Source organism: Plutella xylostella, chromosome 19 (genome assembly GCF_932276165.1).
Source record: "Plutella xylostella chromosome 19, ilPluXylo3.1, whole genome shotgun sequence".
Taxonomy (NCBI): domain Eukaryota; kingdom Metazoa; phylum Arthropoda; class Insecta; order Lepidoptera; family Plutellidae; genus Plutella; species Plutella xylostella.
Genome location: NC_063999.1, coordinates 2817464 through 2842849, shown reverse-complemented (window position 1 = coordinate 2842849; position 25386 = coordinate 2817464). Strand labels below are relative to the sequence as shown.

The 25386-nt window shown below is 38.6% G+C and overlaps 2 protein-coding genes and 1 non-coding gene across 3 annotated transcripts; 1 reads left to right on the top strand and 2 right to left on the bottom strand.

Annotated features, from left to right (window-relative positions):
• Nucleotides 1-402: 402 nt before the first annotated feature.
• LOC105388009 (ras-related protein Rab-23) lies at nt 403-25181 on the bottom strand. Its single transcript, XM_038105904.2, has 6 exons — nt 24922-25181; nt 5384-5577; nt 3392-3554; nt 2049-2128; nt 1506-1681; nt 403-1032 (listed from the first exon to the last, which is right to left on the bottom strand). The coding sequence occupies exons 1-6, from the start codon at nt 24952-24954 to the stop codon at nt 923-925; spliced, it is 756 nt and encodes a 251-aa protein (XP_037961832.1). The 5' UTR covers nt 24955-25181; the 3' UTR covers nt 403-922.
• LOC105391985 lies at nt 2292-3029 on the bottom strand. The gene has a single exon (XM_011563570.3). It carries the CDS (start codon nt 2883-2885, stop codon nt 2328-2330), a length of 558 nt encoding a protein of 185 aa, XP_011561872.2. The 5' UTR covers nt 2886-3029; the 3' UTR covers nt 2292-2327.
• On the top strand, nt 11225-11297 carry Trnav-cac. Its single transcript has one exon. It is a non-coding gene; the product is annotated as a tRNA-Val (tRNA).
• Nucleotides 25182-25386: the final 205 nt, after the last annotated feature.

The window sequence follows — 25386 nt, the reverse complement described above, 5'->3', positions numbered from 1 at the left end:
AAATTCTTTTAATACATAAATTGTGTATGCCATGGGCAATAAAAGAGTACAGGTTGTGTTATGTTATTTATACTTTGTAAGTTTGCGATGTCTGTCCGTACCTATTAGACATCCGATTAACGAAGACTAAATACGTAGTAAGTTTTTATGAAAATGTGGCTTATTTTCTTTGCTTTGTTTTGAATGTCTTTGAAGTACTTACATAATGTAGCTAATTTATAATATTTTAGATGCCAATGAATCTGTTGTTCCATTTTTGTAAAGGAAATGTACTTCTAGAATTTGATCGCCTTGTGAAGTGAATGAGTGATTACTATTCGATCTCAAACGTATGTGTATCGAGAGAAACAGACAGTAGCTTTCAGTTATGCCTTTTTTATAGGCTTTAAATGTATAACGAGATCCAAAGTACCTTTTTTATTTATAATATAACAACTATAGACTAATGTCTAATAAACTATTATTATTCTCAAACCATTTTGCATTTCATTTACTTACTGATTTATAAAGAAAGAAGTGTGTCTGAAAAATAATTTATTAAATTTCAATACAAAATAATGAGTATACATACAGTTATTTACAAAATAAGGTAAAATCACATTTCATGGATTTGACACAGAGTTTCCTAAAATTTATGTAAAACCATACCTAACTCTTATAACATACAGAAGCGGTAAAATAATTATGTTATCTTATCATATTAAACCTACATTGCACAAATGCAAACTTAATTTATACAAAGACTATGAATATTTACAACACCGCTTATATGAGAGCTCATAAAACTAACTTACAAAATTTTGTCGATTTGCCACCTAGATCTTTGTCAGTTAAACCTATACTACAGCTGTAATATATGACTAAGTTCTTTTAACATGGCGATATTTGTCTCACAGTTGCCCAATAACAAACGGGCAAATGGTTAAAGGATTCTACAGGCGTTCCTGAGGACGTTTTTCTTCTTTCCCCCGGGACGGTGCTTCGCCGGCCGCAGCAGGATCGTGCCGTTACCATTGTGGTTTGCAAATGTACCTGCGAAAAATAATTGTTTTTATATCAATTATAAATAACGTTGGACCTATAGTAAGATAATGGGGATATTTGAGAGAAAGTGGTTTCGAGTTACCTACTTTGGGATCTACCTACATTTACTTGGATGGTAAAAATAGCAGGTAAGTCATTATTTTTATAGAAAAACATATTGAACAAACAAAATCGCTTCTTATTAATAAATTAACACCTATGTGTAACGTTTCACAGGTACATTTGTTTGTGACATCAATCTCTTTTTTCTTTTTCATCACAAACTTACACCTACACGTTTGAAATTCGAACAATTTACTTTTCTTACCAGCCGACCAGCCAGTATCAATCACTGACCTATTTATAACCTACATGTTTAAAAATCGAATTTTCTTTGTATCACAAGTTACACCTCCATGTTTAAAATTCGAATACCAAAATATTATTTTCTAAACAATCCAACCAGCCAGTCCCTTACTTACCTATAAGCGGCTGCGGCGCCGGCAGCCCCAGATGCTCCGCACTATCCTCGCGCCGCATGTCAGCCAGGCACCGCGCCGCCAGCGCACGGAACACGGCGCCCACGTTCACGTCCTCCTTGACTGACGCCCGCATGAGCCGGCAGCCGAGTGCGCGCGCCACTAGTTCCGCTTCGTCTCTGGAATGTGGAGAGGGGTTGTTTTAGTTGATGTGGTTTTGTTTTTGTAAGATAAGAGTGGTAGGCTGCTGGATGGAGGTTTCCGGATAGGCTGGAGATTTTATTAAAATTTTTGAAAGGATTCAGATTGGATACTATTTTAAACTCCCGTGGAAATTGGGCCCGTTGTTATTTTAAGTGGGCGTGTCTGCGTCAACATCTGGGTTTCTACTTATGACGAACTAATGATTATCATAATCACCAGCCAACAATCGTTCACTGCTGGATATAGGCTTCTCCCAAGGAGCACTCAAGCGCGGCCTTCCTCATCCCGCCACTGCCAGCTAGGTAGGTACCGGTCTGAAGGATTAACAAAAATGGTACTTACGGTCCAACGACGCATTGGTCCATTAAATCTATTTTGTTTTGAACTATTATTGTAGGAATTTCACCGCATTCATTTTCCACCTGAAAACAGAAAGAAAAAAGTTACAAATGTGTGTTGCTATAACGATAAATTCTTGATAAGTAGGTACCTACAGGATAAACCTTATCATTAATATCTAGCGTTTAGGTCTATTTTATAGGTCTTTTACCTATCTCCTAACTCGTTTGGTAAATGAAACTCAGCTTATTGTAAATAGTTCATACAATATTTATTTGTGTATCACAAACAGTTGGCGCTCCCCTGCCTGCCCGACATAATCTCAATAGCATCCACTACTTTCTCCACGTCAGCAATCGACTCTTTTTTCCTCGACAGCAAAATGCCCAACCCATTCGCCGAACAGTTAATAAGCAGCACATATTCGTCGTTGATCTTCAAGAACATGTACTTCAATATCTTGTCACAATCACTCAAGCCATGTTTGGCTTCGTCGCTTCCGTAATATGTTATGTTTCGTCTCACTCCGGCAATGTTTGTGTAACTTGAGGAAACGGCCGTCTGTTCCACCGGAATGCTTGTTCCACAGCGATTGGTCAATCCCTCGATGTCGTTCGGTGTCAATTTCACAAACTGCACCGCTTGGCAGAACTCGCGCCTCCTCTGAGTAGCAGGCCAGAAGTATACCGCATTCCATTGTCCCTCCATCGCGCCTAAATCAAACGGGTTCCCAGTACTATAGTAATCTACGCATTGCTTCTCAAACCGCGAGTTCGTTATACAATCCACTTGCACATTCAACAGCACCCACAGCAATAAGAAAGTGGTCCCCTTGTACATTGTAAATGAAGTATTGAACTGGTCAATTAATGTAAATTGGACGATAAACAAGACTTGTTTGGGTCCGAATATGGCGAGAGTAATTGTAAACACGATTATTGAGTGCGCAAGATCGTAGTCATCGAATTAAGATAAGCGAGTTCGGGGTACGACCTCCGCTATCTATGAGCGCTATTATATTTTTGAACGAGTAATTTGTTATATGTTATTTACATAAGCTGATATAATGGAGGAAACCTATATTCTGGAAATGCCGCATTAATTAATCGTAAGGTAGACCTACTCAATCCCGCCTCACGCCTTTGGTATTTATTTCCCTTCACACACCTGACGTAGCAAGATAGCAACCACACAATCGGCACCTACGAGTCCTACTACACAACTTCTTTGCCCAACTGTTTGTTTCCTAGGTACTTATTCTGTCTATTTTATTCTACTTTACTCTGGCTCTCTCGACTGATTCCTAACTCAGAATGGAAAAACGCAGAGTCACTCTTACTTCTTACCTTGAGTTTCCACGAATGCAAAGCCAAGAAGGAGTCCCTATCCGTCGTAGAAAAGGCGAGGACACACGCATGAGCGCCGCGGTAGTACGCCTTGGTGATGGCGTCGAACTCCTCCTGCCCCGCCGTGTCCCACAGCATCAGGCGGACCTCCTCGCCGTCGATCCTGTAAGGTGAATAGGTTGGGGATTAAAAACACGGGAAGGCGAAAAGAAGTGACTGAAGGGGTCAGATCTAAATAATTATTTAGATTTCTGTAGGTCAGACTGAATAATTTTTTAGTAGGCATAGTTGGAGAAAAACCTAATTTAGCCATCGAAGATAAGGCTACAGAGTGTATTAACCAGCCTTGGTTGCCGACGACTACATTTGTCTTCAGCTAACTTTTTCACATAAGAACAGATAGAACCATTACCGATCTCTCTTCTTCCTTGCCTTATCCTTACCGCTATTGCATTTAAAATCTACATTCACTTTTCGTATGGGGCTTCATCAATGGAACAAGGTAGCTACCTATACATCGAGCCTACCCCAAAATAGATTACGAACTTGCGTGTTTATGTTATGTAAAATTAATATCCAGCAGTTTCGTTGATGATGATTGATACATACTTACTTTGATTAAAGAACACCTAAAATGCAGAGGCTGCTGGCCGAACACCAAACAAATGAATCAACATCGATCTTTATTCAAATTCCTAATGACCATACATAATTTAGTAGGCAAGAATGGCTCAGCGGAACAACTACAACTAATTCCGAGATTTAACACGCTGATAGATGAAGCAGAGGTGGTCCAATTTGTATGATCTCATGCACAAATCTTAACGCGTGTAGTGCAAAAGTGAAAGCGGTGGTAACTTAATAAATTCAGTTAAGGCAATGTTTTTTCCTCGTTTAGGCGTCGGAAGTCGACATGATCGTGAATATGTTATTCTCATTAAATAATAAATTTGCTCCAGATAGGATATTAATACATTACCATCTCATTAGACGACAAAAACAAGCTCTATTACATAATTGTGGGACTGGTATTTAAGATGAGAATTCCTAGATCTAGTTTGATTTATGATAAGCTACATGTGTAATATGTAATAGCGGAACAGAGAGTCGAAACTGGTTGATTATTTTTTGCCGTCATTATTTTTGTCTGCATAGGTAAGTTATAAGTATTATTGGATCTTCAATTTGACTCACCGTCCACCTATGAAACCTAACCATAGTAGTGGTAATTTGCTCCTCGCGTTACCAATTAACTTAGATCTTATATGGCATATAAATCTCCATAATTTATTACTTATTTTAGTCTTGGGAAGATTAATAAGTAGGTTCACAGACATAACGCAGCGCAGGCGCTACGATAGATGCGGCATCGTTCATAAAAAACAAAATTGTTAGCCACGGTATAAATTGGCCATCCAGCAGTGCTCATTATACACACATACCTACTTATCACCCTTTACCTAATGGGTCAAAGTTCGATACAGGGTGTGATCCATATATATCCACACTCCCTAAGCCTTAGGTGAACTATATAATTATCTTCCCTCCCTCTCAGACAGTAGTTGTGGACACGGCCTAACTCTTCCTCCCTTTCAGACAACGCTAGTACATGGTTACCCGAGGGATGATACCAGCTAATTTATTCCCCGTGGCGGGGTTTGGCGCCTGGGTGTAGCAAGGGTGCTGATAGCCCGAGGGAGCACTAAAAACTTAAACGCATTCAAGCTGACGCCTCTCTAAGAAGTCGACGCCTATCGTCTTCTTGTAGTCGCGGGTTGCCGTCCAGCATCTCCACTATTTATTGCTTGTGCTTTAGTAAATCAACCCCAATACCCGGAGGATGAATGCGCCATCGTTCTTAACTCTTCCCTCCCTTTCAAACTACAGTACCTAGTAACTACCTACATTGATACCTAAGGGATCAAGACCGCTTATTTACTCCCCGAGAATACCCCGAGGGTGCACTGAAACGTTTAATACAGAAACACTCACTCAATCTGTCGCTCCAAGAAGTCCACGCCTATCGTCTTCTTGTAGTCGCGCGTGAAGGTGCCGCGGCAGTAGCGCTGGATCATGCTGGACTTGCCCACGCCGCCGTCGCCCACGATCACCACCTTCAGCGCCACCTCCAGCTCCTCCTCCCGCATGCTGGCATCCAGCCAGCACTCATCAGCGGCTGGACTTGTCTGCAACAAGAGAGGGTGTGATGAGAGTTTAGGTAAACATAAACTGCACTGGAGAATTGTTCCGTACGACGGCCTCCAAGACCGTCTCCGCTAGGAAGAAGAAGCACTGCACGTGGCTTGTAAACGTCAAATGCGTTATTTAAGTAACAACACTTATGTTCGAAATCATAAAGAAGCAACCTACTCGACAATTTTGTGGCTGCAAATGTTACAAAGTCCTAGAACGTGGAGTCGAGAACAAAAATAGCAGGTAAGTAAGTTTAATAAGTATTTTGAACATTTTGCAAAAACCTAGGCCGACCTGGAGGATATCATAATTATAAGTAAAAATAAAAATGTTTTTTTTTTTATTTAAACTAAAGATTATGAAAGTTACAAAAAATATAGGTCGCAGTGTTTGGTAAAAATGAAAAGGTGGTGTATAACAAGGGCTACCACACTAGGCTAGGCCAGTGTCATCATCACATCTGCATGGTACTTATACAATGGCTTAAAATTGATATCTAAGTAGACTGGGTGTGTTCTAAATAAGTACATAATATTATTATATGTTTTGTAGAGTTCAATCGGAAGGTAGCCCTATTTTTTATAGATACATCTCTACGAATAACATTGCATAATCATCAGTTGGTGTCAGGTCAGGTCAGCTCATGAATTTGAAATGCTAATTTGGGGTCACGACGAGTAGGTGAGTATTATGTTATTAGTCCGTAGATTCTTGTGTATTCGATAGCTGGACAAAGATGTTTAAATAATTAGTTAAGTTTTAATTGGTGATGCTAGATAAAATGTGTCAGTTAATGGGCCGTATAGTTATTTTATTCTGATGCCGATATACTGATGAATATTAAAATGCATGGTTTAGAGGTGTTTAAACTGTTTAATACTCTTGGTCACAGGTTCGATTCCCAGCCGGGGACACTTCTTCAAATGAAGATATTTCCTATCGGGTTCATACACTTCACGAACAGAAAACTTGATCGGTTGGTCAGCACGAGCTTCATGACAATGTCATACTGCTTACTTGCTTAGTAGGTACGTAAGGGTCTAAAAGGGAGTGCTGCAAGACAACCACAAGCTTCTCCTGATTGAAGATAGTACCGTAAGTAGTAAGTTTAAAGGTACCTCTTTCTGCATTCAGTGTAGGTGTCCGATTCTCGAATAGTTGCTCCACTTAGTTACTCCTACTGCTGAGGAAAGTTCAGTTAATTTTCCAGCCTCCACATTGTTGCGTAACTGGTTTTAAACAGATTACTTCATTGGTCTTGTGCCAGCGGAAATTATTGCCTTTGATTACTTTCTATTACCGACATGTAGTATCGAAGGAAATCACCGCCATCACTCAGTATAAAATATTATTGGTACCATGCATGGAAGATGGGGTAGCTAGGGATATCCTTATTGTTTTACGTCGCTGCCTGTAGCTATAAATGTTGATAGACTTCACACGTTTATTTTTATTATAATAGTTAACTAGTTAGTTATGTGTAGAATAAATTAATAATAGGTAACCTATACATTCACCTATTGTTCTCTGTGCTCCTATTAAAGTCCACGAGCCAGGAGTGGGTGACTTTTAAATCAGTTGATTAATGGTTGATGATGATTAATGATTATAATTAATCTGTGCCTTTACAGAAGTTAAGTTAACTACAGCCTAGATTGTTTACTTGCTCTTAAAAAAGGGTTTAAGTAGATACTTCATAGGTACCTATTGCTGTGCAAATATAGTGTCAAAAGTAATCTATCGAATATGGATAGTAATTATAATATCCATATATAGGTATAGCTAATCTAATTATAGCAAGTTCAAATTTGAACCAGACTTTCTCAGATAAACAACTTTCCAACTCTTCATGCTTCGGACTGCAATAAGAAGTTCCTACCTACATAATCAATCTTGAAATATACATTTACAAGGCATCGTAATGAAAGAGAGCAATTTCAACGATACCTGCCCACTACAGGTATCATTTATCGGCAGTTTATTTTATGTAACAAATTCTTTGAGAGCTCTCACAATTTCCTGCAAGATAGTTAGTGCTTTGCGTTCAGTGAATCGGTGTCGTAGTCCCCTGAATTCAGTTCACTGTCTAATCCTACGATCTTTATATCCACCTTGACAGAGACTAATTTCGTCTGATGCTGTAACTTTGATGCGGACAGAGGAGCGTTCACTGCCTGGTTAGACAGATATGTTATTTGGCCAGAGCCGGCAGCCGGGCTAGTAAATATAAACCAGTTTATTACTGAAGCACCTGCCTTGAGGATTTAGCAAACATGGAAGACAAATACTGCTGTGGTTGTTCAAATTTTCAACCTAACTATGATAAAGCTCACCTAAGTCACCTAACGTACGTGTATGAGGGTAAATAGCCTCAAAGGATGCTCAATGCTCATTGGTCATTTCCCCGTTATTGTAAAGAGCGATGATTATTTGATTGATTAGGAACTTAGGAAGCATGTTGGTTCTAAGAGACTTTATGATTTTTATGGTTTCTTATAAGCGAACCTCAAATTAACCAGTTTATAAAGCCCCTTATTTTGTTGCTAGGCTTAAAAATAGACACGGTATGAAATACTTACTTCGTGTGATCATTTAAAACTGACGCTAAAACATGAAAAAGTTCAGAGTCGCATCATTATTCTTCAACAATGAACAATTTCTCAACACAACTGTTAGCGAAATCGCCAGCTATTCTTTACAAGTCTACAATAACCTGCAAGCATTTCATATAACACTTTAAATATTCTTGGAAAGTGACGGTGCATATTGCTCTTATTGGAAATTTGTTACACACATGCAAATTCGATTTTAACCGGCCAAGAACAAATACAGTCGACCAATCCTATCTGGCCTTCGGACTGTTTGTGAGACCCTTATCGATGGCTAGTAACAGGGCTCATGGCGGCCTGGTCACATTGTGTCGCCTAATGCAAGTGCTTTTCCTAGGTGACAGGTAGTTAGGCTAGATACCGGATAGACGTTCATTATCATCATCACTCACTCTGGAAAAGCTTTCTTCAATAGGATCTGAAATTTTGCATTCTGCAGCCTATAGACGCGCGGGTCAAGTAGGTATTTTATTGACTACTTTATATCAAGAGTATTCAAGAGATATTGCCATGTCGAGTTGCTGGAAAAGAAAACACGACTTTCCTTCATCATCAAACACTGCTGGACACGATACTGACCCGAGGAACAATTAAAACCTTCCACCTTATCTTTTGAAAATCTGAACTCTTTATTTAACTATTGAAATGTTTTCAATGTAGGAATATATCTTTAACTTCAGAAGGTATCAAACTCCTAATAAAAACTTGTAAAAGAAAAGCCATTGAAGCCAATGATTACAATTATTATTAACAATTGAAAATTATGTAAGTTTACCTACTTCGATGATTGAAATTTAGTTTTTAATTAAACCTTATGCAATTATTGTCAATCGATGTTACCTCAACTAAAAGTGTCCGTTTAATCATTGCTTTCTTTTGTTATAATAACTTTCAACCGTTTTTTTTAAGTTACCTAGTTGATTATTCGATTAAAATTAATTGCTGCTTGTTAACATCAACGTAAAATAACGTTAAGTAGGTACCTACTTACAATCAAAGGGCTGAAGGATCAACACATCAGCGCGTCTCATGCGCTTTTAAAATCATGGGATATTTGGTGTTCAAATATCCCATGATTTTAAAAGTTAAACTTGAACATATTTCAAAATCAATCTCTGAATGCAGAAGCACGAGCCAGGCAGACTCTGAGACCAACCGATCGGAAAGAAAGATGACTCCGCAATGTTATTTAAATTACGTTATCAGGTTTTGCCATTGCAAATTAGTCTTTAGGTCATGTGCGTTAGAATGGTGGTTTCCAAGTGCAGTGTCCGGCAATTTTACTTTCGTCAGTGTAGTTTGTAGTTTCTCTCGGGATTCCGCACTGTCATGCGAGGAGATGAAGTATTTCGATTATGTCAACACGAACGAGGTCTAGCGCTAGAGGTTTTATTTGTTATTTGTTGTTGAGGTGTTCGTTATCCGCAGCTCGAGAGCCCGCGGGCAAACGCAATTATTTATTTTACTATCCATAATTTAGCGATGGTGAAATTGCTTTTGTACAGCTCCATGAATTATAATTGGGGTGAAGTAAATAAGCCATCCATCGAGTGCTGCCGTCTCTTGAGATCGTCCGCTCTCGTCCGCATTAGATTAGCATGCTTTGCCTTGGCTTTCATGATTTTTGAAAATACATGCGGGTAAATCTCTCATGGTCTCTTTTAGCGATGAGTGTAATCTATTTAATCACTAATGAAGTAAGTACCTAAGCACTTAAACTATTTATATTTCATCGACTATAATTTATGTTTTTTCAGTCAGTTCAGGTCAAAACACTTGCAAATACACTGAACACTGAAGTACTTAAACTATAAGTAGATCAACGCCGAGCCTATGCGCATAATAATGTTACGTTAGCAATCCATATATGTAATTAGATTGGTATTCCGTATTTTTTGTCAAGCAATGCCGGAGCTGCGTGTGCCAAGAGGAGATAATGGGTAATCTGACTTACACGCATGCACATGCACACTACATTGAACTTTTTAAAACTACTTATGCTCAGGAGCAATTATAAAGTTCCACATGACATTAATGTTCCATCTCATTGGAACTTTTTCATTGCTCGTGAGTGTATAGATGAACCGATAAAGCAGTAGGTTATAAGATAATTATGTATGTGTAGGTAAGTATCTATAATATTATGTAAAGTTGAAATATATGGAAATTTTGTGAGCTAAATCAGTCACATGGTTATTTATCTATCTAATATACATGAGGTATAATATAATAGATAGATATCGATCTAAGTTACATAATAGTGTCATAATAATTATACGGACAACAGATAGTGTAAGTATAGTATGATAAGTACCTACTTGTATTAGATGATTGAGAATTTTTAGACACATTAAAATAACTAATAGTTAATAAAATGCCTACCTAGAGTATACCTAGTACCTACTACATTTACATCATAATGAGTAGGTACTATTTTAGTGAAAACAAGCGAGTTACTATGTACCTCCCCCCACTAATATGTATACTTTGTACTCAACTCATAGATAGAGTGCCCACACTAGATAACTCGTATAATATGTATTATTATTATGTTTGGTTGAACTTTGTGAAGCTTGGCAAAAAAAAAGCTTAGTGTTTATTTTTAGAATGCATTTGTTAAATCATAATCAATGTCGATTTTGGTACGAGTTTATGGGGTTTTGATTAAGATTAATGACAGATGGTAAAGAGGAAGGAGGTCCACAAATCGTACACATGATTAAAATGAGGTAATCGTACAAATACAATAGAACTTATCTCAATATCTGTCTGGTCGTGTCTGGGCTGGGACCTAGTTATTTAAGATAAACTGTCCGTCCGCAACATGTTTACTTACTAACTTCATTCTCATAATTAACACAATGCGCTGATATCTTGTCTGAAATAAGATAATATAATAAGATATAATTAAAAATTCGTCGTAAGTATTTGTATACGTACCTATCTACGATATACATTACCTACTATAAGAGCTAGATTGTGTCGTATTATAAAATGTTATGTGATATATGATTTCGCTGTACAATTTCAAGTTTCTGTAGTGTAGTGGTTATCACGTGTGCTTCACACGCACAAGGCCCCCGGTTCGATCCCGGGCGGAAACAGATCATCTTTTTTTCAGAAATTTTATTTTTATCTTGTGTTGAAAAATGTATGACATAGCGTTATGGACATATTCTATTTAGCCATTGACGTCGTATTACTTGCGTATTTTATAGAAAAGCGACATAGATCAACAAGGATCACCACCAAAGCATGTGACTAAAGTCACAACAACAGCAACAGCACCAGTAAATATAGTGGTGTTCCTGGAAAGATTAGCATAACTGGCACTGGGGAGGTAGGTACAAATCGATGCACAACGGTACCGCATCGAGTGGGACATTGAATCGAATCGAGACAATGACTCGATTCTCTCGACCTCGCCCGCTTCCGTTCTGGGTAAGACGTTTGCATTTGGAATCAGTTTGTGTTGTTATGTAGTTTTATGGACTCTTTAGATAACAACAATGGTTATGGTAATTTATTTTATTTAAATCGTTTATAAATAAGTAAAATGCCTAATCTTTTTCGGACGCGAGTCTGTGGGAGTTCTGGAGGTTAGTCTGCCGTGTTAGGATGGCCCTTGCTAATTGATATAGGTTGGCTTCCTGCTTTTCCGGATTTTTTAGGACTCTCGAGTCTAATATACTTAAGATAACTAGTAGATTTTAGAAACCCTCATGAGCTCGACTCGGACTTGGGTTTGGTTAGCCTTAGCCTTGCTATTCCTGCGCTCCCAGAGTTAGCACTACTGTTGACACACCCCTATATACTGCCGGCACATCCCTACTGCCGACACCTCCTTACAGCTGGCTCTGTGTCGGTGTAACAGTACACTCGTGGTCGGAGTAACGGGCGTCTCTGTCTGCGGGTGATTGTGAGCTGTCAGCGATCGGGATAATTGTGCCGCCGCGGGTACAGCCAGCAGTCAGGTGGCTTCATCTGTCCGGCTTATCGGGGCTGTGACTGAGTTGAAAAAATAAGTCGAAGACAGTCAAATCCAAGATGTCTTCTGTCAGATTTGTATTGTGGCCCTGTAGCATGGGGTGCTATTAAGACGTGACAAAAGTTCTCCGTCGCGCTCGCGTGAGTGAGCGCGATGCAAAACTCTTGCCACGTCTTAAATGCGCCCCGTACTAGCCATTCTGATAATGTTTCCAGACTACCAAGCTTTACTCTTGAGGTTTTCAGTGTTCCTTTATTACCATACTTTCTGAAAATCATTCTGAATGTTCTGAAACGTTTAGGTAACAGTTTAGAGACTTATTTTTCTGACGCTACCGATCAGGAGACCACAAGGAATGTGTACCGTGAGGGCAACCTGACACCAGCCGACTTCTGGCACTTGTCTCCGAGACGGAATGCCGAAGAATGGGGCTAGTCATGCGAGACAGTTGCACCTACATACAGACACACATACATGACATGTCGCACGAGCAGTGTTGGCGTGACACAGGTAGGTGTCGGCTCGGTGTCAGCTAGTTTATGTTACAAGTCGGAATTAGCGAAGGGTGAGTGCGAATAAGTAGAGATCCGTAGTTCTACGTTAATTCAATAAAACTTTATTAATACCTTCCGTAGTGTAGGGTAACTCCAACGATCACCAGCCTACCTACTTGCTATTTCTAATTAATAAGTATAGATAGGAACCTATGTATACATAATTAGCAAGTGAGCGACCTTGAGTTCAATCAAATTGACGCCGAGAACAACAGTCGTGGTTTATGCTAACGAATCATTAGGAACCGGTACTCTTGACACTCCATGAATTGACAGACAACCAATTAAAAGGAATGAAAATTAAGATATTTACTTAATACAAAACGCTTCTTATATTTACGGTACAAAAAGCCACGTATTCCTACGATTAGGTGGGTATCAGCTACTATGAGGTACGAGACTGCTAAAAGGCTAAAACCATCAGTTTCCCATAAACGTAAGCGTTTCCTCACACTTGAGTACAAAAGCGGTTCTTTGTGGAACATTCTGGTAATGAGTGTCAGTTATTTTGACCACTGTACGGTACTACTGACTCAGCTTATAGGATACTTGAACAACAATTTTATAGGACATTTCCTTTTAGCCTTAATGGGAATCGACCATCAAATCCTTTTTATGATCAGTAAAACGAAACATAGGTACTTAACCTAAATATAGATTACGTTACCTAATAAATACATAGTTATATTTTAGCCCAACTTTGGGTCAAGTGTTTAAAATGGATTATGGAAGGTTTCATGACATTGTTTTTTAAATAAATAAACGTTTTGCCGCGCCGGTTCTCAATCGGGGAATGGTGCCTTTTACGTTTTCACTTTTATTACTTTTGCCGATGATTTGAGTCAACTGTGTCGTTTAACTTGTGAAGACAGACCTTTGTCTATCTATATAACTTATACTTTTTTTGGCTTCCTCACACGGAGTGTTGAATCTAGTCACTCGCATTTTAAAAATTAATGGTGACGGATTCAGCATTCCTTTTGTGGGGGAGGCTGAAAGGTTATGGAGATCTCGGTGTCCTGGAAGCGACGTGCCCGAGCAGCCGGGGGCACAACGGATGTGGGACGATGAGCTGTGTAAGTTGGCCCTGGAACAACTCATGGCACAGAGCACAGGGGAGGAACTCGCCCGTCTACGCTCAGCCTCCTGCCCGGAGTCAGGTGCGTGGCTCCACGCGGTGCCTTCGCCCCACTTGGGGACGTTGTTGGATGGCGACACGCTACGAGTAGCCATAGCGCTCCGCTTAGGATGCAACGTCTGCCACCCACATCGTTGCATTTGCGGGGCGGAGGTCAACGGGCAGGGTCGCCACGGGCTACACTGTGTCCGGAGCGCGGGTAGATTTTCCCGGCACCAAGCGCTAAATGACGTAGTAAAAAGAGGCCTAACATCAGCAGGCATCCCCTGTGCTCTCGAACCAAGGGGGTTGTCTCGTACGGACGGGAAGAGACCAGACGGGTTAACGCTGATTCCGTGGGAGAAAGGCCGCTGTCTACTGTGGGACGCTACTTGCGTGTGCACATTTGCACAATCACACTTAGCGGCCACCACAGTGACAGCGGGCGCTGCCGCGGAGTCAGCGGCGAGGGCAAAAACTTTGAAGTACTCAAATCTTTTGCCTTCATTCATCTTTGTCCCTCTGGTTAAGAGACCACCGGCGCATGGGGAAGGCAGGGGAAAGCCTTTGTGAAAGAAATAGGAAGAAGAATGAGGGACAAGGGGCTCGACCCCCGGTCCGGAGCATTCCTCCTACAAAGGCTCTCCCTTGCCGTCCAGAGGGGCAATGCGGCGTGTATTTTAGGCACATGCACCAGTCATACACCGGACCGCCCCCAATAGGTCAGTTTTAGGTTTCAGTTTCATACATAAATATTATTCTAATTCTTAGCGTTTTTTTTGTTTATATTTACATACTTAGTTTAATAATTTAGTTAGTTATTAGTGCTTATTTAATTTTATCTAGTTATAAGTTTTGTGTTAAATTGTATTAGTTATATATTCATAATCTTATTAAATAAACATGCAATTCATAATTGGAAACTTAATAAAACTTATACTTACTTTGGTAAGTATATATATATTATTTATTTAAGTGCTACTCATAATGGTAGTAATTTTATAGTCATGTCTAGGGACCTAGATTATAGTAACTATTGCACCAATATCTGCCACCCGTGAAGTGTAGCATAAAAGTAATGTCTCTCTACAGGTAGGTAGGTATGTAGTTGTTACAGAGGACAGTAAATGTAAAAGACGAAGGTTGTACACAATTTGTAACTGATACCTATACTACCCAGTAAGTAACATGACAGGTGTTAAGACAAGCTCATCGGATTTTATACCTAATAGAATATCAAGTGTCGTACTCTTGTCGTACTACATTCAGACCTTAAGTAAGTAGGTATGTAATAAATATATTTATACAATTACGAAGGTGCAGCATTTATGTTCTTTCAAATTCAAATCAAGCCTCTCTAGCAGCATAAAACTTCAAAGGTATGACGATTATGTTTTTTACAGAATACCCAAGCTGTGCATTACATATTAAATTAGATAAAAGGAAAATCATAAAAAAGCCACAAAAAAACGCATTCCAAGTTGTACCATTAAGCCGGAGATAGCGCGCCTAATGCAAGAATGCATGCAATTACTTCGGCATGCAAATCTGATTAGGCTAATGAAGCCACTGAACAGAGTCATAAATACGGGTAGCGTCAGAAATGATCTAGTGCTCCCAGCAGTGGCGTGTTCGTTAATAGCACGAATTATAATCAATTTTGTACGCCGTCGTCGCGTCGGCGAGGCTTGTGAGTAGGGGCTCCATGAGTCCGTGGGAGCCTATGGGATGTCCAGCAAGTGGGAGTAGGGGCCCGCATTAAAGAGAAAAAGCTGTCAGGCTCACGACTCGTTGGTTAGTCAATAGCTTTTATGTTACAGTGGCGAGACGATTCTAACTACCATAATATATTGCGCATTACGTATATTATTGTTCTTGTGTCACCTGTTTAGGTCATATTTCGTGATACATAGAATACCTACGTACAATGTTCTAAAATGAAACACGTACATTGTCCTCCGTTTTACTGACGTTTCCTCCATTATTTTTACATCATAGGTTTAGCCAAAGTCTAACAATCTTTTATTTTACGGTTTCTTTCGTCCATCTGAGTGTTAGAACATGGTGGCTCTACTTGAGGCAAACCTGCTCATGAATGGCGCGCGGCCTTGCACGCCGGTGGTTGCCCTTTCCCTGTAGTAAACAGCTTAGCGCTCAAACTAAAGGAACGTGGCAGAGGGGTCACTTTAACTTACGAATAAATTAGTTTTAGAGCGCTGCCACTGCTACGTTACGGTGCTTATATAGAGAATCGGGTTCCCTGTACCGGTTACCTGATTACGCGAAAGCGCTCACTCACGGAGCATTTCCCGGATTTTTTAATGTCATGAGCGCTTTCGCATAATCAGGTTACCGGTACAGGTACTCGTATATACAGGGAACCCGATTCTCTATGTAAGCACTCTTAACCACGACACTATGTCGCTGCATTTAACGTACGCATTGCATCACAGATCCTGTTCATTCGATGTTTGTTTAGCTAGAGTAATCCTCTAGGCACCAACTGTTTAAGCATTGCACCTTTTATCATTCGGAACTAGGACTGAATTTGTATGAGGCAGATCTTATCGTTGAAGCTCGTTAACAGCGGTACTTTGATACCTAGGTACTGAACGACAAAATATGCATTAACATCAACAATCATTTTAAAAGGCTTTCCATGTCTTGTCATAGAGCTCGTAACGAGAATGAGTTAGTTAATTAATATTCTAAAAACATTCCTAAAGCAGTAAATAGTTAGGTGAAACGGTCGCGAAACTCTGTGAAATGGACAGCAACTTCTATTAATAACATCAACCACGTACATTCTCGCACAGAAGGCGGAGGGTCACACTTCTGCCCTCTAAGGGCGACAGGTGCCGCGGACCATCTGTTCATACCTGTACCTGCTCTAGTTGTTTTTTTATGGAACGTGGTCCAGGTATTCGGGTCAAACGTGCTGCCGAATCAAAACGATGAAGTCATGTAAAATTTTACTCTTTCGCTACGTATTTACATCCATTATGGTTTGTAATTTAAAGGACAATAGTTATAATAAGTACCTACATATATTAATCTATCATCAAAATCATAATCACCCTGTACCTAATCATTAATGGATGATTAGGTACAGGGTGATTATGATTTTACGTGGACGGACGTGGGCCTCTCCGAAGGACCTCTACCAAACTCTCTCCTTAACCTTACTTATCCAGCCTAAGGTGGTAGGTCCAGCGGGCGGGAGGACTACGCTTTTTGATTTCCATTCCACTTGAGTGCTCGTATGCCTGTCATCGCTTTATCGGCACATATAGCCGGCCCACTGCCACTTTGGCTTCATAAAGGTTGTCCAAAGTATTTGCCACAAAAACAGTACCTACTTAACATTACTGAAAAAAGGGAAGTAATTATCGTTCTAAAAGTAAAGTTATGAATAATGCAAACTTTGAGATATCCTACTTAAATGAAATGGGATTATTAGTTCACTTTTGAGTTCGAGATAATAATAAAATATACTTATAAATCACTCAGAACTAGCTCAAACCGAATGATTGAATTAATATTACGTTTCCGCACGACACTTTCCGTGTTTCTAAACAATATTCTAACTTTTTACATAAGAATTTGAAATAGATGAAACGGCGATGATGTAAAATGATATAATATCCGAACTTATCTCATTAGCATTGAGGCTGGCCGATAGATTATAATTTATGATGATCGCCACTTGTTGATACATTTCCATATAACTATGTTATTTTCCATTATAAATATGACAGCAGAAAAGGGGTTATTGTATTAATTTAAATACCTATGTAGTTATCAATTACATTCTACACTATGCTATTAATTCTCTCCCTTAAACAGACAGTAGGTACATAGTGAGTGCATTGGATGCGGAATACAAATACGGTTCTCATTTTAGCAAATCTGCCTAAGTAAGTATGCTGAATCCAAATTTCCAATGATCCTCAGAAGTTTTGCTTTACTTTATTTTCTTAGTCTTTGTGAAACTTGCAGTAAGTACACTGCCGGGCAATGAAATAGTTCCACTGATATAACACCAAATTACTCCTAAACGGAAAATGCTAGCTTAATGACGCCTTCTGCAATATTGGAGAATATTTAATTGCGCATCTGAATATCCCCATGTAAAAACTTAAATATTGTAATAAAAATTTAAATTAATTTTTTTAATAAAAATGGGGCATTTGACAAATAAAACAAAATCTCTAATTATGCATTTATTAGGTGTAAACGTGGTATTTTGATAACTCAGTACTTGGTGTTTCCTCCATGTGCTCTCAATACAGCTTCTACGCGATTGGGCATGCTGAATACCTGTTCTTCAGCATATGCTGAGGAATGTTCTCCCATTCTTTGATGAGCGCGTCTTTCAAGCCAAGAAGTGTACTTGGAGGTGGATCTCGGTCTCCCACAGGTCTGTCAAGCTCGTCCCGAGCATGCTCAATGAGATTCACATCGGGGCTCCATGCTGGCCACTCCATTTTGTGGATTCCTACGTCATGAAGATACTCATTTACAACTTAAGCAGTGTGCGCCCGTGCATTATCGTGCATAAACATGGCATTCTCGTCCATATTGGCCAAAAACGGACCAGCATGTTCATTGAGGACCTCATTGATGTATCTCACAGTAGTTAGGTTCCCGTTCTCGATTGGAACTAACGCTGTTCGACCCTCTGCAGAGATACCCGCCCACACGTGAAAGCTGCCTCCGCCGTGTGCCACTTTTTCTTCAAAACATACTTGTGAAAAATGTTCTCCTGGTTGTCGGTATACTCTTTTCCTCTCTTCATGATAGTACAGCATAAATTGTGACTCATCTGAGAACATCACTCTGCCCCATTCGTCCTCACCATATTCTGTATGATCACGGGCGTATCGCAATCGGGCAACCTTATGATGCCGTTCCAGTTTTGGGCCATTTGCTGGCCTGTAAAGCTTTAATGTTCTTTCGGCAAGACGTATCCTGACTGTCCACTCGCTTATTGGCTCCTTTCGAACTTGTAGGAGTTGTTGTTGAACAGCTACTCCCGTCTGATGTAAATTTTTTAACATGATTTCCGCAAGAATCGATCTTTTCGGACTGTTGTGCACCTTGGCTTGCCAGTACCTGGTCTTCTCAGGTTTAATCCATTCTCCCTAAACCTTTAGATCACTCGTCGTACAGTAGTATGAGTCACACCCATTATTATGGCCGCATTTCTTTGGCTGGTTCCCATTTCCACCATGGTGATGATTCTCACACAATCCTAGCTTGATACAGGCATGATTTATGGGTACGAGAGCCGTAAGACTTTACAATTTTATAATTCTTTCACAACGACAAAAAAAAGAATGGAATAAAAAGCAAAACTAAAAACGAAGCAAATGTTTTCCTAAATTTTCAAACACGAAAATTTTCCTTCTTATCTTTTTTTATCCATGGCTTCGAAAAGAACACTATTAAAAAGAGTTCGCATTTAAAAATGTTTGCATAATAAACTATATTTCATTAAACTTTTTAATTCATGAAGCTAGGTTCTATATCTTACGAGATATTAAGGTGTTTGTCGGCATTTTGTGGGTGGAACTATTTCATTGCCCGGCAGTGTATAAGTTATTAGTCGTGCGCCTCACGAGAAGGTTCCGTTCACGAGTCATACCTACCGTGGTCGTGTAAATAGGAGACCCTTTTATATCCAGGAGACGGAGACAAGGGCAAAGCAAATATAAACTTATTTACAGTTAAAAGACAACTGATGAACAGTCATTATTGTCCAGTGCAACTTATCCAACAATCTCTCTAAAGATCACTTCACATTCTCAACACCTGGGGGCAGCCCGGGGCACGAGTGAAATCTCAACAAGAAAGTTATCTCCAATGTAGAGTACATACATTTATGATCTTACCTACCTGACCTGGCGGACTGACAAGGCAATTTAGTTGTTAATATTATTGGGACAGATGCGAGGTTTGATCGGCAGATGGCCGTACATAACTGCACGTCTAGATTCAAATGATCAACTTTCGATGCGAGTGCATCGTTCGAAAATTATTCTGCATTTGTGCGTAAATCCATGCCTACGTCTATCGGACATGTTGCATCATTATCGCGTTTTAGCATACCTAAGTTACGATGTTTTAAATAATTGACTGTAAAATTTATGATATCCATTCGATTCGAATCTAATTTATTACCAGACCACTGTGAGAGCTATACCTTCTCCAATCACGTTAATAAACTAACCACGGTAGCAGGTGATAATTTATTTCATATCAAATCGTGTAATCTGCAAAGCTAGGTAATAAGCTGGAAATCTCTCCAAGCAATAGGAGACTTCGTGAAATCAAGTACTTAAGTAATTAAGTATAAACTTATAATGAAATTGATAATTAATAGAAGTATAGGTCTGGTAGGACAAATACAAATAGAATATTAGAAAATTAAACGTAAGTAACTATAACTAACATACTTTCAAGTACTTAATTCATATAATTCTAACAATATTTCAGGTAATAAATTCAAAAAGTGCACAAACAATGCCACAATACCTAGTGATAGAAATCGCGAGACGATTAGAACTTACACAACGCGTTGAACTCTTTTATATGGCGCACGTTATTCTAGATCTATGCAACTATGCAGGAAGCGGCCGCCGCGCCGTCGCCCATTGTCATTCTATTAATTTTATCACGCAGCTCGTCCAATACTAAATAGTAAGACTGGTGTTAACATGACCATTTAGTATTATTTTACTTATGGAATATTTATAGTGGCGTATTTAATTATGAAAACATTTCCTTTAGATTTATTTTATTGCTATTATGAGTTTGTAAAATGGATAGCTTAAAAACTAAGGATTCTTTTGTTATTATTAGATAACAATATAAAAGGCTGTAAATACTTAATTGTGTATTAATTCGTATGAAATATTAAAAAATAGGTATCCTTTCACTAATTTTAAACTTTATTCGTGGATTCATCAAGCATTTTTAGTTTCTAAGATATACTTAGAACTATTTTATCTGTTTGGTACTTAGTAATACTCATAATAATTCTAGACAGGTAATTAAAAAAACTCAACCCACCTAAAATATGGTCTATTACAAAATCCACCAGGCATATCATACCCCTACGAAATTCCCAGGCGCCGCCGCCGCATTACTTCAAATTCTAAACTTTAGTCTGTGGTGATAAGGTTTGAATTGTGCAGGTAATAAAGCTGATGAAGTAGGAGATATTTTGGTAAGTGTTCCGGAGCGTGAACCGTGACGGCGGTGGATGACCGCGGGGGGCGGGGACCACACGGTGGGGGCACTCTCTAAGAAAAAAACCTACACTCACGGGCAATGAAAAGGTTCCACTGAGAAAAACACCAAATTACTCCTAAACGGAAAAGGCTTTATAACGCTTTCTGCAACATTGAAGTATATTTAATAGAACACCAGGATATTACCAACTAAAAGTTCAAATTTTAAATTAAATTATGGAAAAAATTGGGGTCGTTTCGTGTCGACTTTTTGTGAGTGGAACTATTTCATTGCCCGTGAGTGTAGTTTCGAAGCACTGCTGTGGGAGTCATGACTCTATCTCGTCTTGTATTATGTTGTTCCGATTGCACGACAGCTCACGTTTGTTCGTTTTTCGTCAGTATAGAGAATCCTCCTGATGCATGCTACAGTATTCATTAATCGTTTCGTTACTACTTTGAACAGCTACAAGAATTTTGAAGACATTAAATTTATTCATATATTTACGTGTAATACATAATTTAAGTATATATTATGTATTATGACGTACAACTAGAAGGATTTTTTATTCAATAATAGGTACATCAACACTTAGAATTACTACGAGTATGACTACTAAGAAAAAGGGTTTGAGAGAATATGTTTTATTTTCAAAAGCTTCAGATTTTCATAAAATACTAAAATCATCACGTAAAGAAGTACCTAAGTAATAGAATACTTTCACAATATGTAATCGTCGAATAAATTGATCTATAAATTAATTTTAGTGACCCAAAAATTAAAGCACAATTTTCAAAAACAACGTTTTAAACGATTCGTTCGTGGTCGGTTCATTAGAATGAAAAATTATAAAAATACATAATACTTATGTATACTTATGTTAAGTTATTTAATCATTTGCATAAATTGGTGATAAATTTTAGTTATAGTACAGATATTGAAAGATTGAGGTGATTCTGATTTTAGTGATATAATTCTACTTACTTATATTATTATATTCCTATTTAGATAGAAGATAGTTTGTTAGTATAGACAAGAAAACGGCCGACCTAATTTGTGAAATTTGAAATGTAAGTACTTACTTAGTAGCACACTGGATTAACACATTATTTGCAGCTTTTACCCCCTATTCCCACGGTTAAGTATTTGAATCGAAGCTCGCGGGAAAAGCTAGTTTAGAACAAAACACGATTATCTCATTCGTAGATAAACCTAAAACGTACCTTCTAATTTATAATATCAAGAGTGCCTCCTGATATTACATAGAAAGCAGATTACTAGAGTTGGCCGATGCACTACTTATTGTTACGACTGACCCAGAATGTTTTATCTAGTACTTAAAATTATTGTTAGCGAGTTAACTTCACTAATACAGTTTACTAACTTAAAAATGTATAAGATTACGTTTAAAATGTATTTATAGATGCGGAATCTGAAATAGGTATTTTAAACAAGTACTTAAACCTAAAGTAACTCTTAATCCATACTTTAAAAACAATATATGATATATATGTAGCTACAGTCTTTATTCACTCATTTTATTGCTTTATCAAGAACAATTCTTGAAACTTGTGTAGGTACTTATTTATAATTTATTTTCGTTGCTCTCTACGTAATTTGTGGTACTTAAATAAAAATGTGTGTTTCAAACCACAGAGCTCTAGACATTATATTTATTATCTTAGACTTAGAGCGAGCTCGTTAAAAGACCCCGTTAAATAAATGTAACTGTTTCAGTGGATGCGTCTCGTCACAATACAACCAATTAGGGTACATTTCATTGCAGTCTATTTTAAAATAAAAACAAAAGTGATGAGATGTCTTTTTAGCCCCGAATCGAGATTGAACTTATAAGGTAACCACTAATTTACCACTGCAAAAGTTTATGATTTTGTTAAGAGTACGTACCTAAACTCAAAAACCAATTTACTTAACATATTTATTTCGCTGAAACTTACCTACCAAATACATTGGCTGTGTAATCCTGAAATCCTCACAGGAAAACCTTTTAAAGCTAAATTAGCTCTTAATGAAAAGCTAGAAAGTTATATTTTGGTCTGTGAACCTTATAATAAAAATGTTATAATAAAAATGTACTTATAATAAAAATGTTTAATAAAATCCGTCTTTGAGCATCTCGTCTTTAGGTACAGAATTATTTCGCCTTCGATGAGGTTGTATAGTTTATTTATACATTCTGAATAGATACTTAAACCCACAATTGATGTATTTCTTTGTTAAAATGATTCACTAAATCAATGCATTGGAAAAACGAGCCATCAAACCTTTAGGATGTATTCAATGACACACTTTTTCAAGAGGGTGAAAGCTTGTATTAATACAACAGACAATAATACATATTTAGCTCCGTGCTTGAACAGGCCAAGTTGAAAAAGGTTGTTAATAAAGTAAAGAACAGGTTCGGTAGGAAATTGAGTTTAAAGTGAGTCGTTTTGAGCAGATGCTTTAAAAATGACCTTCGCAGTCACCTCACACATTGGTACCTACCTATAAGTGCCAGATACAATGTGTAACATGAATGTCAATGTTATCCGTGTGTTCGTTTCTTGAATTTAGATTTCGCTAAACCCCAAGTAGTTATACGTTTGTATTGCCATTATGTACCTACGTATATTATATCCTAATCCTAAGTAAACACCATATAATATATGGTGTGTAGGATTAGGAACCTAGATAGGTATGTAAGTCATTTGGACAGATGCCGTCACCACCACGACATCGCAAAAACTGTCTTCGCCGTGCTAGGCATATTTAATGCGTTCTAATTCAGTCTTTAGTCCTCACCTACAGCAAGTGCAAGTGGTGAGTACTACCTTACATAGGAACTATAAGTGTAGGGTCCTATAGAAGTCCTACACTATATATCTACGAGTGTACAGGGAGTCATTAGCGTTCTTTACGCGCGCGCTATTACGGGCAGGTAGATGGTCCTTCGCAACTCTGTTATACATTCCGGCTGAGCAAAAACAACGCCTTAGAAGCTGCCGTGGAAACTATCAGACCCTTTATGTAACCCTTATGTAACCGCGTAGAAGGAAACAGATTGGATCTAATTATTCCTTCATGTTTTTCAGAAATGGGGACTTTGTTGGTTGTTTTGCTGTTGTAGTAATGTTACATTCATCATCAATCATATTTTCAGGCATTGCAGGTCATTAATCGACCGATTTGCTTAGGTGACAAGTGGAAGGTCTAACAGGTTCGACTCATGTAAGTAGTTCCTTCGAGCCCTCCTGTGGTCTAATGAAGCTTTTTGCATTCACATCGAATCGAGGGCTTTGACAGAAAAAAATACTTACGTTAGATAACAATACTACTTGTGTCTATATAGAAAAGCCGGTAGGTTTATTTTAAATGTAGAGCTAAAGATTGGAGGTTAGTTAAATTCTTAAAGTAATGTCTATTTTGTGAATTTATGATTCACTTGTTAATTGCTATCCAGTAAACCTAAACGAAAACTAGGAACAATAAACTAACGAAGGTTTATGTAGTAATCACCTTAAAAGAGTCTCTGTCTCTACATTACGGTGGAAAACAGGTATAAGTAAGTACCTAGGTATATAGGTGCCTACTTTCTTACTGAAAACTGAATAATGTAGAGTTTACTTAACATTGAAGTACTTAAATATATTTGATGTTACAATCCTACGATAAAACATTATCCTTATTTAATTATTACGAGTTCTGCTTTTAGCTCACGCGCAATCGAGCCGAGAGCCGGCAGGTGATTGCGGTCGTACCTTTACATTACGCCATACCTTAGAAAACCTGAAAATAAACGACAAAATAACCACAAAAGCTTGCGAACTTACAGTGAACTCGGGCAGCCAAAGTTCCCCGCACATTCATTACTATTTCTGGGACCGAGATCTCAAACACCACTCGGTTGATTATGATTATAAATTGAACACGGCACTAGGCGGGTTTCACTTCACTACGCGTGTGGACACTGGCGGCAGTGAGAGCGTCTCAACACTGTTCTCGTGAGAAAACTTCACCGGGTGATGTTGGTGAGCAGTGCGCATGCGTGGGGCTGCGCGGAGCTGGGGACGGCGACTGGCTGCGGCGGCGCCCGCGCAGTTCGCCAGTGGAAAGTTCATCGAACGAATCGCCTAACCCCTCTATTCAGAACTCAGTTTATTGGGTGATGCCGTCTATCCCACTTGTATTTTAAATACTGCCTTGGCCTTAACGATGAGTAGTAGGTATGTTTGGCAGACAAGAAAAGCTTTTATAAAGGATGAGCTTTGGTAAGAGCAGCTGCTACAGTCTTGTTC

Coding starts and splice junctions, on each gene's coding strand:
- LOC105388009 (XM_038105904.2), bottom strand. CDS start 24,954: ATGTGCGGGGAACTTTGGCTGCCCGAGTTCACT. Junction 5,578..24,921: donor TTTGGCTGCCCGAGTTCACT/GTAAGTTCGCAA, acceptor CTCTTGTTGCAG/ACAAGTCCAGCCGCTGATGA. Junction 1,033..1,505: donor GGCGCCGCAGCCGCTTATAG/GTAAGTAAGGGA, acceptor TATTTTTCGCAG/GTACATTTGCAAACCACAAT.
- LOC105391985 (XM_011563570.3), bottom strand. CDS start 2,885: ATGTACAAGGGGACCACTTTCTTATTGCTGTGGGTGCTGTTGAATGTG.